We start from the raw sequence: 16,769 nt of genomic DNA on the forward strand, positions 1-16,769 counted from the left end.
TATCAGAGTTTCTGAGTGAAGGATGATCTGCAGTCTTAGTCGCCACTGGTGAAATTAGCTGGTTGATGATGTGGCACAAATTTCGCTCTTTTTCCAGGATTTTATGCATCAGCTGCAGCATAGGACTAGAATCAAAGCACATGTATCTGCAACAAGTTATCAGAGTTTCTGAGTGAAGGATGATCTGCAGTCTTAATCGCCACCGGTGAAATTAGCTGACTGATGATGTGGCACAAATTTCGCTCTTTTTCCAGGATTTTATGCATGTTCTGTGTGCTCTATACCAGGCATGGTCCAACCAGCATTCGTTTTATAATTTCTGACCAGTTTCAGCTTGGATTTTGAGCTCTAGAGTGAGTTACAACAAATTCCTCAGGGTTCACCTCCTGTGCGTCTAGGTTCTTAGTAGAATTGTGCCCATTTGTTACATGGGCAGTGGGTAGGGTCAGAATCACTTGTAGTAGTGAATGAATTTGTGAGAGAAGGAACTCTGAAATCCGCCAGTCATTGAATATAGGAAGCTTTGCAGAGTATGAAGTTTGGGTTTCTTGAAAATGTTTCAGAAATATGCAAGACTCAGTAGTTTCAAATTGTGGGTTCTAGCACTAGTTCCCCACGTGTTCCATATTTTCTTGGGTTTGATTTGAAATTCCATTTTATATAGTAATGCAAAGTATGTAGCAACTAATGATTATCTTGGGTGATGCTAAGGAGTTGTTGGTCCTAGCTCAGAGTTACTTGCATGGGCAGTTGGGTGGTGAGAAAGGGTACTCTGGAGCCATTTTTGGGACTATCTATTTGAGAGCAAAGGTTTGGGCAGCGAGAAAAGGCACTTTGGAATCACATTTAAGAAAAAGTGTCTCAAGTGTATATTTTTCAGAGGAAAGGTTCTTGCATATTTTGGGGGTATATTATGAGATTGCATTTAGCCTACTCTTGAATGAAGAAGGCACATTTTAGTTACCTTGTGGCAAATGTTTTGTGATGTTCAGTTACTGTAGATGAAGGATGAAGGTACTCTAGAGTGACCAGTGTGGTGAAAGTGTATCCACCCATAGCAAAGGTTGTCATTCGTGAAGGGAAAAGGCACTCTAGATTGACATATGGAGAAATTGTTTCATCCTTACAAGAAAAGATTGTTGCAGACTGTTCTGTTGGTACTAAGCTGATGCTGTGTCCAGTAAGCAAATAGAAGGCATTGACTTCAAATGCTGATGTGGTAAAACATACAAACTTCAAAGGCATGGGTATGTAAGTGTAATGCACTTGTCATATGACCTCTTAGATGCTTCTGTAGTACAATCAACCACACTTTATATGGAAGCGAAAAGGTGTTTCTGTTCATTGCACTGCATTTGCAGAGTCGCCTCTTAGTAGTAGAAGTGAGAATCTTATGTTGATTAGTAAATAGTACTGCTGTTTATTTGTTTGGCTATCATCATCTTGACTTTTTATGCAGGAAAGGATCGGAACAATCGTTGGATTCTTGTGGTGCTTAGTTGAAAAATTTGAAGTGGTGAAGCCCATTCTTGTAGTTGTTCCTCCGTTATTACTAAGAGTGTGGGAAGCCACATTTCAAGAATATGCTCCATCAATCAACATGGTTGTCTATAGTGGGAGCAAGGAAGCAAGGCAAGTTATTCAAAGATATGAATTTTATAATGCAGATAGGAACTTCATGGCTCAAATCATCCTTACAAGCTACGATATTTTGAACATGGTGAGTTTGAGTTCGTCCCCTGTTTGTCCTGTTTCTATTGAAAAATTTTGTTTGTTCTTAGGTTGACCATGCTTTCATATTGGTGTGTTATTTAGCAATAACTATGTTAAGGGAGCTAGTTTGTCTGTGCTGGAAAAGCATCTCGTGTAAAAAGGCAGTGAAGGCACGAAATTTTCTTTGACTTTAAGTTTCCTCCAAAATGCTTTGAACTAACTGCTCTTGACAGAAAAGGTTCTTAATTGTGATGTTATTCTAAAGGTCAATAGATCACGTTTATGGAAAGTGATTGCAATACCCAAAATGTAGATCAGGGCTAAGGCACAATGTTGACACAGAGAGGAACAAACAGCCATATGTATGAATTACTTTCTGAATTTTATCTCACTTGTCCTCACAAATCCTCTTATGGGAACTCCTCCTGCTGCAGGCAACTTACTAATATTATCTTCTGTGGCGTGATGGTCCCTTTTCTCTCCTGTATCTAAAGGTCTACACATCTGGTTATAAATCATCTTCTATTTTCTGCTATATTTGCACATCCAGGCCTGCAGCACAACCCTACACATTTCTAGCTGGATTTCTGTGGGACAATTTTGCTTACTTTTGTTACTTCCAAGACAATGGAAGAATGAATTTTCTATCAGTCAAGTTATCATGATGTAGTAGTGCTACAATAGTGCCATTGATGTAACTTCTTGGACCTGCATGAAAGACTGATTTTATAGTTAGTCATCTTACATTTGCTGGCACTGTTTGCAAAAGTCAGCTAGTTCATTGATGGTACTGTTTGCAAAATCAGCTAGCTCAAAGAAGTAGGGATTATGCATCAGGCAACATATGTTCCTAGCTAGCACAGTGCAAGGGCAAATTATGACTTGGAGCAGTTGAGACAACTTGGTGAAAGTCTCCTAAGACATGATTATTTATCCTCTTTCATTTCGGACTTCGTGTCTTCTGTGCGTTTCTCTGGCTCTACTGCCTTAACTAACTGTTGGCTGCATTCAGTCATCAAGCTCTTTCAAATTATTGATAAAAATATCCTAGTGTAGAAGTCATTGGTGGGTAGAGATAAGAAATCAAATAACAGGATAACCATTTATTGAGCACCAATCAATCTTCACTGTATGTGGGCCCTAACTTGTTTTAGCTTTTTATTTGGAGCTTTTGGCTACAACATATATGAGTGCCTGGTTTTAGTAGTTTATCAGTGCTGTGTTACTCATCTCACAACTGATCTTTTGTAGTAGGATGTGGAGTGCCTAAGAAGTTTGACATTGGATGCTCTGGTAATTGATGAATGCCATCGATTGAAAGGAAGCAAGACAAGCAAATCTCTTCATCTGCTTGATTCTAGTTTTCGTTTGCTTCTTATCAGTGAGTCAATCAAGGTTGTTCACTTAGTACTGTATACTTGAAAGGGCAACCTAATGTGCCTAAGTTTAACCTTGCTAATTACCTTTGCTTTTGGTTGTAGGAAACTGCGGATGATTATCAGCAGCTGCTTTCAGTACTATTAAGTGGGAGTGAATCTATTGACACCTCTGCATTGGAAGATAGCGACTTGACAAGGTTGAAAGCAAATATGCGTAAACATATTGTGTATGAGTCAAAGCAAGATGCCATAGAAAAAACCATCCCCAAAGAGTATTGGATACCAGTCAGTTTGACAGCATTCCAGGTGGAAGAGTATTGCAAATTACTGATTGACAAGTCTGACATACTTACCCGCAGCAGCAAGCGTGACAAAGTTTCAACTCCACACGATCTTCTTTTGAAAATTCGTGAGGTCTCTCCTGTTGCAGCTTCATGCTTTTACTATGATGGAAACTTTGGGAAGTTCATACTGATTTGTACACTTACGTATGTGTTTTGTTCAAGGTAATTGCAAAAGATGTTTCACCTGCGGTGAAACATGTAATGTCTTTCAGCAGTGAAATGTTTCACCGCCAGGGTGAAATGACAGAGTGGAATGCCTGGCTATTTCAGTAGACAAAAAACAGTTTTTTAAAGTGAAAACATCGTGTGACTTTCGTCTTTTAGTGAAAACATTTATTGACTTTTAGGCTTTTGGAAATTCTTTTCCAGTGAAAACACAATGTGATTTTTAGGCTTTCAGCATATTCATGATGCATATGTATATGTTAAGTTTGAGGTGAGATATGCTATATTGTTTAAGCTTGGTTATTGTCCTATCAGTTCTGATTCCTATGTGCGTAAATCTCTTACATATATAAATTCCAAGTATATCATTCAACCGTGTTACCTGGTGTTTCACCCATGACCTGCCTAGGGATGAAACATTTCACCGCGAAACACAATGTTTCAGCTGTGAAATGTTTCACAGTTACCTTGGTTTTGGTGGACAGTTTTCTTCCTTAGCATTGTGTTGCTTAAAGGTCAAGAGAGGAGCACCATAAAGGTGCAGCTGCTAGGGTATGGAAGGGAGCCTCATACTATTTGATATTTTTGAGTTCTGCCACAAGAGTCAACAGACTCCAGTTCTCTTATATTCAAGGTGTTTAAAAGATTTGATTGGGCAGACAGTTTCTTTGTTGATTGTTATTGTTTCGAGCTTGATGTGATTCATGCAAATCCGAGTTTGTTGTGACTTTGACCTATTTTGTGCCATTCACCCAATCATGTCACGGTTCTTGGTTGACAGCAGGTTTTATACAAACCTTGTGCATGCATATTTGCATGCCTTTTGGCACAATGCAGCCCTGAAAAAGCCTATAACTTGGTCGATGGATATGTCTTATGATTTCAGTATCCACACTCCTGGTGTCAGCATCTGGGCTGTCATCATCTGCATCTTTGGCGTTGGCATTTTGCAGCTAGGGCATGTTCCCGGCATCGGAGGATTGCGCTTTACTCCCTTGACAATTGGTGATCATCTTCTTCATCTTTGATGGCAGTAGAGGACTGTGGCTTATTCTCTCGATAGCTGTTTTTCACCTTCCAATGATTACTTCGATAGCTCACTGCCCGAAGGACTACATTTTGCTCCCTTCACTATGCAGATTTTCACAGGTGCTACCACCTGATTCAGTCATGGTAGTGTAGTTATCTTTTGAGCTTTGGCTCCCTTGCATCAACTTTTCTTCTCATAGCATGATTCAGTGCATCATCACCATCTTCTTTTTGTGTTTTTGAGTTTTTCTTCTCTCTCAATGTTTGCCATATACACTTTGTATTCTCCCTGCAAACCCTATTGTCTCTCTGCATTGTCGCACATTTTGACATGATATTAGAGCATAGGAGCTCAAAGAGCTAAAGACCTTCATCAGAGAAGGGAAATATAGGTTGTGGGTGTGGCATCATCTATTGATTTTCCCCTTCACTTCCACTACATCACCAGGAGATAGAGATACCCTTCTCTTCCTCTTCCACCCTCCCTCCCTTTTTACAAGTTGACACTTTGGTGCTATGACTTCTCCACAAGCAGATGTATGGACCACTGGAGTTTGAGTGCTCCTCTTCTAGTACTTCCCACTGATGCTTGCCGACATGGACCTTCTCTCCCTATCCCATCAAAGTATATACATCTATCTCCAGGCACTCGTGTCATCTCTCTCTTCTAGGCCATAGAGTTTATTCTACATTGGCTCTTAGATTTTTATGCTCAAGGCAATAAGATGCCTTTGATGTGCCTAAGTCCATTCGAGCCATAGGAGGATCGCCTAGTACTACGGCCTCCTTGCGACTACTGCAATGTACTATGGAGATTGCTTCCACTTCTAAGGTTTCAGAAATTCCACCTCAACAACTTGCAGTTATGCAATTTGCTCCATCGAGAGACAATGATTGTTGGATACCGTCCCCTCAGCAATCCACTCCTTCATGGGACAGTGACTGTTCGACTCCTTCCATTACCTCAGCTCCACAATCCACTTCATTGCAAGACATCTCGGCAATTGCCCTCCCTTGGCTTAGCGTGAGCCTCACCTTTCCCCACCCTTCTACTTAGGTTCGAGAGGCCACCTTTGGGAATTCTTCGACATCTTTGACACCCTAGATACCTTCTTTAGCATGACTGATGGCACTTCCTTCGTCATCAGATGATTTGGAGTCCGCGATCCATGAGTTTTTAGATTCTCTCTCTCTCGCAGATGGGCATGTACTCTCTCTGTGCTCAGAGGGGTGCTTCTACTTTTTCGGGTTCAGAGGGGGCCCGTGCACCTTCACTCTCAAACGGGGGCACCTACTCATCATGAAGTCCTTCCACACCATTTACTCTTTGGGGATGGATGTCTTTGAGGAGTCATTTCACCTATTGATATCCAGGATCTTCAGGTATCACTTAGATCGGGGCCTTGGAGGTTCAGATGCGACTTGGTGACAAGACCGTTGAATTCCTTCCAACATGGAGTTACGAAGCTAGTGGCTTCTCTCAAGGTGTAGTCAAGTTTTACTGTTCATCTTGTCTATTGTTCCTTACTACAGGTTATCTTTTAGGTGGAAATCTTGGATCTCGAGGATCCTCTATATCTTCATCGTCTCTCTCTTTGTTCCTCTTTCTTCCTCCCTTTTTGTTCCTAAGAGGGGGTGTTGAGAAACCACCTCTTTAGTCTACACACTTCATTTAGGGTTTTGTATTGATAGCACCAAAAAGGGTTGGTGTCCACATTTTGGTCACTTTTTCAGTGGGCATTCACTTATTGGTGCACTGCCCTAGACAATTGATGCCAATAAATAGACAGTCATTTCATTCATTCTTACACACCACTTGAGTCATTCTTCCCCTTTCCTTTGTCACTCTGTCACTCCAACACTCTTCTCTCTCCACTCCACTGTTGCCCATATCCCTATTGGAGGACATCGCAGTTTGTGGTCACTCTTCCTCTTCTTCTTTAGGTATCCTGTTCCTGTTACATTTGAGGCTGCGTTTGGAGGTTCCACCCTACTAGCGTCATCATCAGATTGTTGGCGACTTCCACTTCTCCACCTGGGGACAACATCCACACCTTAGTGTCATGCTACAAGCTTGTGTTTGAACTACGGGTGGATCTTCTCCATTAGATGTCACCTCTCACACACTTGGTGTCATCTTGGCAGTTGCATTTGGCAGATTCGAAGGTTCTCCTGCCATTGGTGTCATCAAGTAGACTATTGCTGTTTATGTTTTGCAGCTTGCATTCATTCCTCCCTTCTGTCATCAGCATCCACACTCCTGGTGTCAGTATTTGGGTTGTCACCATCTGTATTTGGTAGTTCACACATCTCTGGCATTTGTGTTTTGCAGCCAAGGCATCTTTCCGGCATTTGAGGATTGGGCTTCGCTACCTTGACAGTTGGTGATCATCTTCTTCATCTTTATGGCATCAAAGAATTGTGGTTCGCTCCTTCGACAGTTGTCCTTCACCTTCAAGTGATAACTTCAATAGCTCACTACTTAGAAGACCGCATTTCTCTCGCTTCATTGTGCAGATTTCTACAGGTGTTGCTGCTTGATTTAGACAGGATAGTGCAGTTATCTTTTGATTTTTGGCTCCGTTGTATGAGCTTTTCTTCTCATAGCATGATTCAGTGCATCATCACTGTGTTCTTGTGTTTTTGAGTTATTCTTCTCTCTCAATGTTTGCAGTACACACTCAATGTTTCTCCCTGCAAACCCTAGTGTCTCTTTGCACTGTCGCACATTTTGATAGAAACCAACAACAAAAGGAAGTCTATTAAAAGGTTTTGAGTGAATAGTCAATGAGGAGGTCTATAATGTCAAACCATGTGTGGTTGACAATGTGTTAGAATCCTTGATTTTGAGAAAAACATTTCTACTTCTTATAACAGCCTTCACATTGCCTTGTAGAGCCTCTCCCACCTTGTGTGTGGAAAATCTTTGCCCAAGTCTTGGAGCGAGGCTCTTCAATGGATATATTCAATAAATCTATAGCATAGTACATTTGGCGGTTTGAAAATACCAAGTGACGATTCTATCTATTAGCCCCCATATGTGGCAGTGTCCCTTGCTCTTAGGTTGATCGTGCATTGATGTAGAGTGTTTGTTCCTTCTCTGGCCATTTTGGAGCCTAGAACAACTTATTTTAAGTAGGTAAGTATTTTGTTCCTTGTGTGGCTATTTTGGAGCCTAGAGCAACTTATTTTAAGTAGGTAAGTATTTTCTAGATTGAATGATGTTGTCACTCCACCATGTACGATATAATATGCGGAGCCCATATCCCAACGCATTCATGCTTGTAGCTATGCTATCCCATTGAATAGGTATGTTTGTGGTTTTGATCTCATTTCATGCTCTTTGTCCCTTCGGTTTTTTGATTCTTTATGGGATATATAGTTTAGGTGCACCTTGTGCTTGTGGTTTTTCACTTGGCTTAGATTTGGGTTTTGTGGATGATTGAGACACAAAGAGATTGTGCATGATTGGGAGCACAATCGTTTATTTTGAACATACCCTTATATGATAGCTGACATGTTGGTAATATGGACATTAGTTTCTCTCTCTCTATCTCTCTCTCTCTCTCACACACACACACGCGCACACACAAATGCATGAAAGTTTGTTCTTGTCAGGATAGTAAGCTAAGTGAGATGATAGGTGGCTTCAATGGTGCATGTTTAAGCTTCCATGCAAAGGGAATATATGGAGGCTCCTTATTGGGGATCTTTTCTTGTCATGAGGACATGAGATTTTGATGCTTTGCTTAGCATTTGATTAAAAGTTAATTGAATGTGCAAATGTGACTTGCACATGTGAAGTGTAGATCAGGTATTTGACAATGTGGGACCTAGAACCTTGAGATATTAGTTAGTGCCAAAGGTAAAAGTTTTAAACTTTTATATTGGATAGGTACTAGGTAGTGCGTGGTGTCGGATTTAGCCTAGACCATTTAATTAGCCCTAAGTGTCAACGGTGACACTGGAGAATTGGAATTAATAACTAATTAATGCTAGTTTTGGGCTAATGTGTGTTACGATCACTTAGGTGATAAGTTGGCCATAAATAATTAATCTACTAAAATTGGATAATATTGGAAATTGTTTTTGGAAGGTTGCTACTTCGAAAAACTTGCCCATCCAATTGGGAAAACGTTTTTGGAGGTTGAGAGAGAGAGAGAGAGAGAGAGAGAGAGAGAGAGAGAGAGGGGTCATGTTGGTCCTTTTGCAGTGCACCAATTGGAGAGAGGCTGTGTGAAAGGTCACTTGCTGTTGGAGACCATATGCAGCCTCAGGGAGGCTTGTGGATGAGGCAATTGTAGCCCAAGGCCCTATGGATGCATGCAACAACATTTGGCTTTGGGTGACAACAGTGTTGGGAGACTTAGCAGTCTTTGACAGCTTCCATGGCTATCTAAAATAGGCAATGACTGATTTCCTCTCTTCTTAGTATTCTCTCATCCTCTAGCCTATCCCCATTCTTCCTCAACAATTTCCAGCAAAATCAGCTGTTGGATAGTTTGACAGCCACCTCGGGAAACCCGCTCAAAATTAAGGCCTAGAGACTTGAATTTTAATAATTGAAATTGGGGCAATTTCAAGAGATTCAAGTGGCCATTTAGACAATAGACATATAGGGTTGAATTTGTCACCCAATGGGCATAGTTGAAGGCCAATCCCCAAGAAAACCAAGGGGCAACTTGGTTTGAGGGCTTGCTTGTCATTCTTGACAGGAAGAGGCAATTGGAGAGCGAATTTGATTTACCGAATGTAAGTGTATTCCATCTCGATTGCAATACAAGTTGAAGAAATATTGTAGGGGAACCAATTTTGGGACGAACGAGCTATCCATTGTCCAAAATTAAGTGGTAAAATGTGCATTTCAATTTTATGTGATGAAATATTTGCCATAATTGTTGATTGATCAGGTCATTACCACGCTCTTTAAGAAGGAGAACAAGTTTCATGGTTCCATTGTTGAGATACCATAATTTCCCTTGACTTCTTGTGTTCAAGGCACGTGATTGAAGGTCAAAAACTTTGCTTTGGTGCTGAAATTGTGTTCAGCTGAGCATTTACAGCAAGAATGCCTTTCTATAGTGAGATGGGATTAACTAGCGATGATGCATCTCATTCTGAAAATGCATATAATGAAGGGATAAATGCAATGCCTAATCTTGGAATAGGCTTACAACGTGGAGAACAAGGAGAAAATGTGGTTGTTGACCAAGAAGCGGGTCCTTTTAGTGCCACATGCTGCTAATGACCAGCAAGGAAGTGAAGAATATGATGACTAGTTGAATGCAACAACTAATATCTTTGTTTGATTGGCCACCAAAGATCCACAGTTTGAGAGATTTTTGAATTCACCCAAAAAAGATAGCAAGAGCAAGAAGAAGATGTTATCTTCAAAAGCACTTGGGTAGTAAGAAGCTTCCAAAGAATAGCCACCACAGACCATTGATGCACCAAAGGTTAGTGATGAGCAAAAGCAAATGGTACTAGTGGGATTGGATACACAAATGCAAGGCCTTGTTGGTAGTGCCAGTCCAATGGGTCATGGACAGCCAAGTATGCATGCAAGTATGGGGCAGCCATGATACTTTGGTGGAGGCACTATTTTCCATGCTATGGTGGATTAAGGACTACATATGGAAATGTTTGACACAACTCCTTACAGTATGCATCAATCAATGCATGTTGTGCAAGGTCTAATGTATCTAGTTATGGTTGGTAATATGGATAATCCCATGTGGGGCAACATTGGTATGGTATGTGGGGGACAAAGTGGTATGTATGATAATTCATTTTCACCCTTGGTGCTTATGGGCTCATTTATTTTTGCAGCAGTGAATGTATAATAACTTGATTCCCAAAGGAGTGGCAAAGGACTGTGATGAGGGTGGAAAAGCGGTGAAGTGTGAGGCCTTTAGTGGGGCACAAGGTAGGTTGAAATCTTTGACTTTTATTTAGCAGTTTGATGCAGCCGATTCAGGAGGCAACTTCATCGAATCCTCAAAGATTTGAAAGGCAATTACTTTCTTGAAGGGGAATGCATTGTAGTGGTGGTCCACACTCTTGATGCTAGGTAGAGCATCGTCAATATGGGTATAATTTAAGCAAATGTTTGCTTCAAATTGGTTGTCTAGTACATTCAAGGTGGCCTTGGAATAAGTTGGATGCAACATATTACAAGGATTTCAATAATCCAATAAAAAGTTTTTTGGATGCCTTGCCACTGGTGAGTTCTTATCGTCTAGTTCCTCTTTATGAGCAAGTGGAAATGTATGTATGTGGGCTGACTAAAGGAATCAAGGATGAGATGGGATCCATGGGAGAAGTTGGTATGGCATGCAAGGGCCATGGAGAGCTTGTCACACCGCTTGTTGGGAAGCTTTGCTTGCACATTGAGGTATATGGTTTTCATTGTATCACTTGAGGATTGTGATGTCTTTCTTGGTTTGCCTTGGTGCCATCGAGTGCATGTAGTGATTGATTGACATGCTCAAGTGATCATTACTCAAAATAAGGGCAAGGTCCATACCTTGGATGTAAAATTGAAAGGGAAATTTGTCCATGTTATATCAACTGATGCCATTTCTTAAGTCGTGAAAAATCACCTTTTAGCGTACTCGGTTTTCCCTAAGGATAAGGTTGGTAACAAAAATGTTGGGAACATGTCTAAGTTAGAAAAGGATCTCATGTCATTTTTGAAAACATATGTAGATACCCTAATTTTTGTTGTAGATTAGGATTTACAACAAAGATTAACAAAAATCTCCATCTGTGATGGCTCAAGTGGTTGGAATTTGCTAAGAGAACTTGAGAAATGGTTGGAGGATGAGAGAGAATTTTGTAGAGAGAGAAATTTTAGAATTTCATCACAAAAACTCCAACAAAACATTTGTTACCATGTCTTGAAAAGTCGTGAATGCTGTCACTTATAGCCTAGGAAGTTAAAATTTCTATCGTAAGTCCTTTTGGAGTAGTGCCTAGTGTAAAGAAAATACCCTAACACAGAAGCATAAACAGGAACTGTACGACAAAGCACAGACTGATAGAAGAAGACAGTTAGGGTTAGGGTTAGGGTCAGGGTAACTCAGAGACAATGAACACAGTGAATAAATGAAATGATATGACTACTAATAATACGGTGCTCATGCAGCAAACACACTATGCAGTGAATGAATACTGAACCTCGAACTCTTGTATCTCAAGGATAGGGTAGGGGTAATGAGTTGGAGAGTGTGTCGTACTCCGAACAGATCCCGAATCGCAGCAAGGCAGTCTCCGGATGTCGAATACCAGCAAACACAACAGTGAGAAGCTGGATCTGATGCAGATAGTAGTGAGGAGAGAGAAAGACTAAAAACGCAGGCAATAGGTGAGAGAAAGACTAAAAACTCAGGCAGGACAGCCTACTGGAGAGAGAAAAACTCTAGCAACTGCAGCAGGAGAGAGAAAACTGTCAGGGCGGCAGCTGGGGCATGCAAACGCAATAGTTTGTTGACGTGGCAGGTTGTACGACAGCAGTGCAGATGATCAGTAGTTAGTCCCCAGGCAGAACAAATTGTGGAGGGTTGGAAACAAGAGCCAGACTATAGGGGACAATGATGGACATCGAGGGCTGAGTTGTCCTTCGCGAACGGGGTGTGGGTAGCAAGCTGATAACACCTGAAACCTGCAAAAACGAGATTCAGGGAAGGGTGGAGGGCTGGCTGCCAATTTATAGAAAATTAGGGTTCTAGATCCTCTTCCACTTAACTCTCTCGATCTGCTCCCAGTTTTAGGGTTTTGGCTAAAATAAGCCTAAAATAAGCATGTTTTGGGGCTGTTTAAGTGGCTAAGAGCAATTCTTAGCACAACACCTATTGTCTGGGCTCCTTCTTAGTTGTTGCTTGTATTTGTTGATCTCAAAAATGCTGTTGCTAGCTCTTGGACACGTCTCTGATGGAGTGGTTGCAGAGCAGTTCAATAGCATTTCTCTCTCTCTCTCTCTCTCTCTCTCTCTTACACACACACACACACACACTCTCTCTCTCTCTCTCAGCCTTCTCCTCCCTTAGAATGGTTGGAATAGTCTTCCACTAGCCTCTAATAGCCTTCTCTCCACTTGCATAGGCAAGTTATTTAATAATTATTTCTTGCTAAGAAAAATAATTACACTAGCCAATAATTAAATTGGTTAGGCCATGTTGTCTCCTAAGTATCCATGAACAATTATTAGTTCCTAGACCGGCATTAATTAATTAATCAGTGAATAGTCTTTAATTGTCACCATTGACATTAATGGCCAATAAATTGATCTAGGCTAAAATCTGACACCGGGTAGCACTTAGGACTTGTTAGGCATAACTTATTACAACTTTTGCCTTTGGTACCAATTGGGTCCCACATTGTGAAATAATTAACTTGCACCTCACATGTGCAAGTCACATTTACACATTTGATTAACTTTTAATCAAATGCTAAGGAAAGCATCAAAATTTCATGTCCTCATGACAAACATCCCCTTCAAATCCTTGCAATTGTCATCAAATTGCATTGCAATGTGCCAAACCAAAACATATTGCGCTGGAATTTTTCAAAAGGCATCACAGTGAAAATAGCATTGGCTATTGTTGCTTAACTATGCTAATGTCAAATTTTCTCATTAGCATATCTCAACCATTTTGGCCAAAGAACTATACCAAACCATAATCTAAGTATAAATCTTGGCTGAGCTATCAATGGCATTCTACATTATTGGTTCGTACTCCACAAATAGAGGATCTTGTGAAGCTCAAAGCTTGATTGAGGTTAATCACTGAAACCTTGGAAAGCATAGAGAAGATTCATGAGATCAACTTTATATCTTCGGAACTCACAAATGAGGACTTGATTGATCATTTGAGAAAAAATTGATACGAGGATCAAGAGTTGAAGGCATTTAGTTTATGGCAACTAGAAATACCTCATTTAGGATATCCTATAGCTATAGAGCTATGCATGACATAGAAGCAAGAAATGCCCCAAAATGCCTCTTAGGAGGATCTGAAACGTTGAAAGATAAGGAGACTGATTTGAAATGCGTTTCCCCAGCTGAAACGTTTTTCCTTTGGGGACATGACTACCATGTGGCGTTTCAGCTTGGGGAAACGTTTCTGATCACATGTTTCCCCACATGTATGTATGTGTAAGTGTATGTGGGGGTGTGTGTGGAGCTAACTTAAAGATTAATGTTTAACATTATTTGTTTTTTGTATGGGGATTGAGCCCCTACCATATGAAGAGAGCCACATAGGATCAACCTCTAACTTGGGGAGAGGAGACATATGAGGGGTGGGAGCAAATGGAGAGATCCCTAGTAGTGATGATTTCACGGATGGTTGAAAGTAAGCTCTTTGTATTGCATGAGATTATCAAAGCAAAGATGGGAGTACCATCTCTAGTGACAGAGGCCCTCTTCTAGATGATGACTTTTCTGCATAGCCTTTTGACCTTGCCGATACAGAGATATTCCTAACTTGCAATAGAGTCACCTAGATAGCTAGCATTACATGGGGATATCGAGTGTTGGTATGCCTTGATAGAGGCATGGCTACAATTACATGGATTACGCATGGATCACCTTGCACCACTATAGTATAACGTGGATTGCCCTCACTTGGTTCTCAGCCAAGAGGTGCTGAACCATATCATCAGGATGGACATTATTCAGATACACACAAGCGGGACATGGGTGGCATGTATTGAGGATTTGGGGACAAAGATGGCTTTCTACCGAAAGCATATTCTATACATATTCCCTAACATTAGAATATTAGTTTTGAAAATTAATTTAATAAGTTGGATAATGCTGGAAAACAGGATTAGAAGGCTGTCACTTGGCAAAACTTGCCCATCCAAGTGGAGAAAACGTTTTTAGGGGTTGGTGGAAGTCTATTCTAGCCATTGTGAGAAAGGAGGATGCTATTAGAGAGCAAGCTGCTGATGTGATTTGCAGCCACCAAGGATCAGTCCTGGCTCCTATAGCATGTGATAGTAGTTTGGAGCCCTCCAGGAACAGGTGACAGCAGCCCAAGGTCGTTTTAGTGTAGATGACAGCATACAGGAGGGGCAAGCAGTCTTTTTAGTGGTCCTAAGCTGTAGAGGTGATAGCCTCCATGGCTGTTTGAGTAGGCAATAGCAGTTTTTCAGCATTTCTTGGGATGAAACTCTGAGATTTATCTGGGATTAAGTGGTAAAGTGTGCATTTCAGTTTATGTGAATTGTTTACATGTTGTAATTAGTGTTAAATCAAGCTAGTACCACCCTATCCGAGAAGGTAGGCTGATTTTTTTCATGGTTCTATTGCTGAGATACCACTCAATCCCTTGGCTTGGTGGGCGCGAGGCACTTGATTGAAGGTTGGAAGCTTTGCTCTAGTGCTGAAATTGTATTTAGCTGAGCATTACAACAATAATATTTTTAGATTGTGAGATGGGATCAAGCAGGGACGATGCCTCTCGATCTAAAAATTCACGAAGTGTTGGTAAAATGCAATACCTAATCTTGGGCAAGATACGTAGCATGGACAGCAAGCTGATAATGTTTGTTTAGACCAAAATATGGGTCCTTTTAGGCTTTAGAAGTTGATGATCAAGAAGAGGAAGAGAAATTCGATGACCGGTTTAAAGGTTAGCTAAGGACAATAGCTGAAATGTTTATGCAATTGGCAAATGATGCCTAGTTCATGTGCTTTTTAAACCCCTTAAAGAAGGGCAGTAAAGGTAGCTTTGAGATAGTAAGATGCACTGAAGAAAGAGCCAATACAACAACATGATGTTCCAAATGTGGGTGGTGAGCATAAGTAAATGATGCATATGCAAGGCCAACTTGGAAGTGCTAATCCAATGTTTTTGGATAGTTGGGTATGCATGCAATTATGGGGTAGTGAGGTTACTTTGGTGATGACACTAGTTTCCATGCTATGGTGGGTTAGGGACCGCATACGGGGATGTATGACACAACTACTTATGGTATGCAACAAGCAATGCATGGTGTGCAAGGCTCAATGTATTCGAGTATGGCTGATAATATGCATAACTCCATATATAGCAATGTTAGCATGATGTTGGGGCACAAAGTGGCAAGTTTGGCAATGCATATATGCAACGTGTAGTGTTTGGGACTCATGGTATCAATGCTTGTTATGCAAATGCTCCATATAGTGCTGGTCATGAGAAAAAAATGCAGCTTTAGCATTGTTTCATTGATAGATGCAAAGAGGATGATTTGACAAGTTAAGTTAGGGGTAAAGTTTCATATGCTTCTTGGTGAAGCTTCAACATTGTTTTGTCAATAGATGCAAAGTGGATGGAAGAGGATGACTTTGCAGAAGTGAAAATAGACTATAGCAATGCCATTACAAAATAAGATCCATGATTATACATGATACAAGTGTCATAGGAGTTAGGAGTCGGATGAGTCACGACGGACCCTATAGTCAAGAGTGGAATCTGCCAATTTGGATACAATTGTCAATGGTACTTCATACATCATCATCATCATCATCATCATTAGAGCGCTTATCAGGAGAGTTTGAAGATGACCCCTTGGCATCGGATGATGAGACACTCGCATACTCATCCTCACTGATGAGGTTACCATCATTACCAAATGATGGATCCCTAGGCAATGGCCGTGTAATTGTAGGCAAGGGGAGGGATGCGATCATCGGACACATGATGAGAGTTACTAAAGCCCCGACTCACATATGTTTGCAAACTGCTCGAACCACCCCTCGTCGATCTCAGAGAGGGACCGAATGACCATGCCATGCCCTTGCTAGCAACTATTGCAACTCGAACTGGTTGAACTCCTCACCTACGAGCACACTGACAGCGAGTATAATGAATGTTTGCTATTATGAGCTCTCTATAGAGCTCCGCAAAGATCTGTCCCTCCTTCTCATCAACCTCCTGGTGTACACTTGGAAGAGTGTCGCTCGTCGACTTGAATGTATCAACATTCATCTACACAATGCACATAAGATTATAAATACTAAATTGTTATGTATATAAACTTGACTTAACACAAACGACTTATGTTTAGTTGCTTTGGACTACCCATAGTCATCATGGCCTTCATCATGAGCAAGTTAGTGCATCAATAGACTAGCCACTCTAACTGTCGT

At 40.9% G+C, this 16,769-nt stretch overlaps 1 protein-coding gene across 3 annotated transcripts in view; it reads left to right on the forward strand.

Annotated features, from left to right (window-relative positions):
• LOC148028294 (uncharacterized) overlaps nt 1-16,769 on the forward strand; it is a 104,395-nt gene that overhangs the window by 57,930 nt on the left and 29,696 nt on the right. For 2 of the 3 annotated variants that reach the window (XM_087690106.1, XM_087690104.1), the window contains 3 exons: nt 1,460-1,720; nt 2,968-3,108; nt 3,195-3,506. In XM_087690106.1, coding sequence (XP_087546232.1) covers nt 1,460-1,720; nt 2,968-3,108; nt 3,195-3,506 — 714 coding nt within the window. The remainder of the gene's footprint in view (nt 1-1,459; nt 1,721-2,967; nt 3,109-3,194; nt 3,507-16,769) is intronic. The other variant, XM_087690105.1, reaches the window with a different exon arrangement.

This window comes from Lygodium microphyllum, chromosome 12 (genome assembly GCF_053477565.2).
Source record: "Lygodium microphyllum isolate KBCC chromosome 12, Lygodium_microphyllum_v1.1.10, whole genome shotgun sequence".
Taxonomy (NCBI): Eukaryota; Viridiplantae; Streptophyta; class Polypodiopsida; order Schizaeales; family Lygodiaceae; genus Lygodium; species Lygodium microphyllum.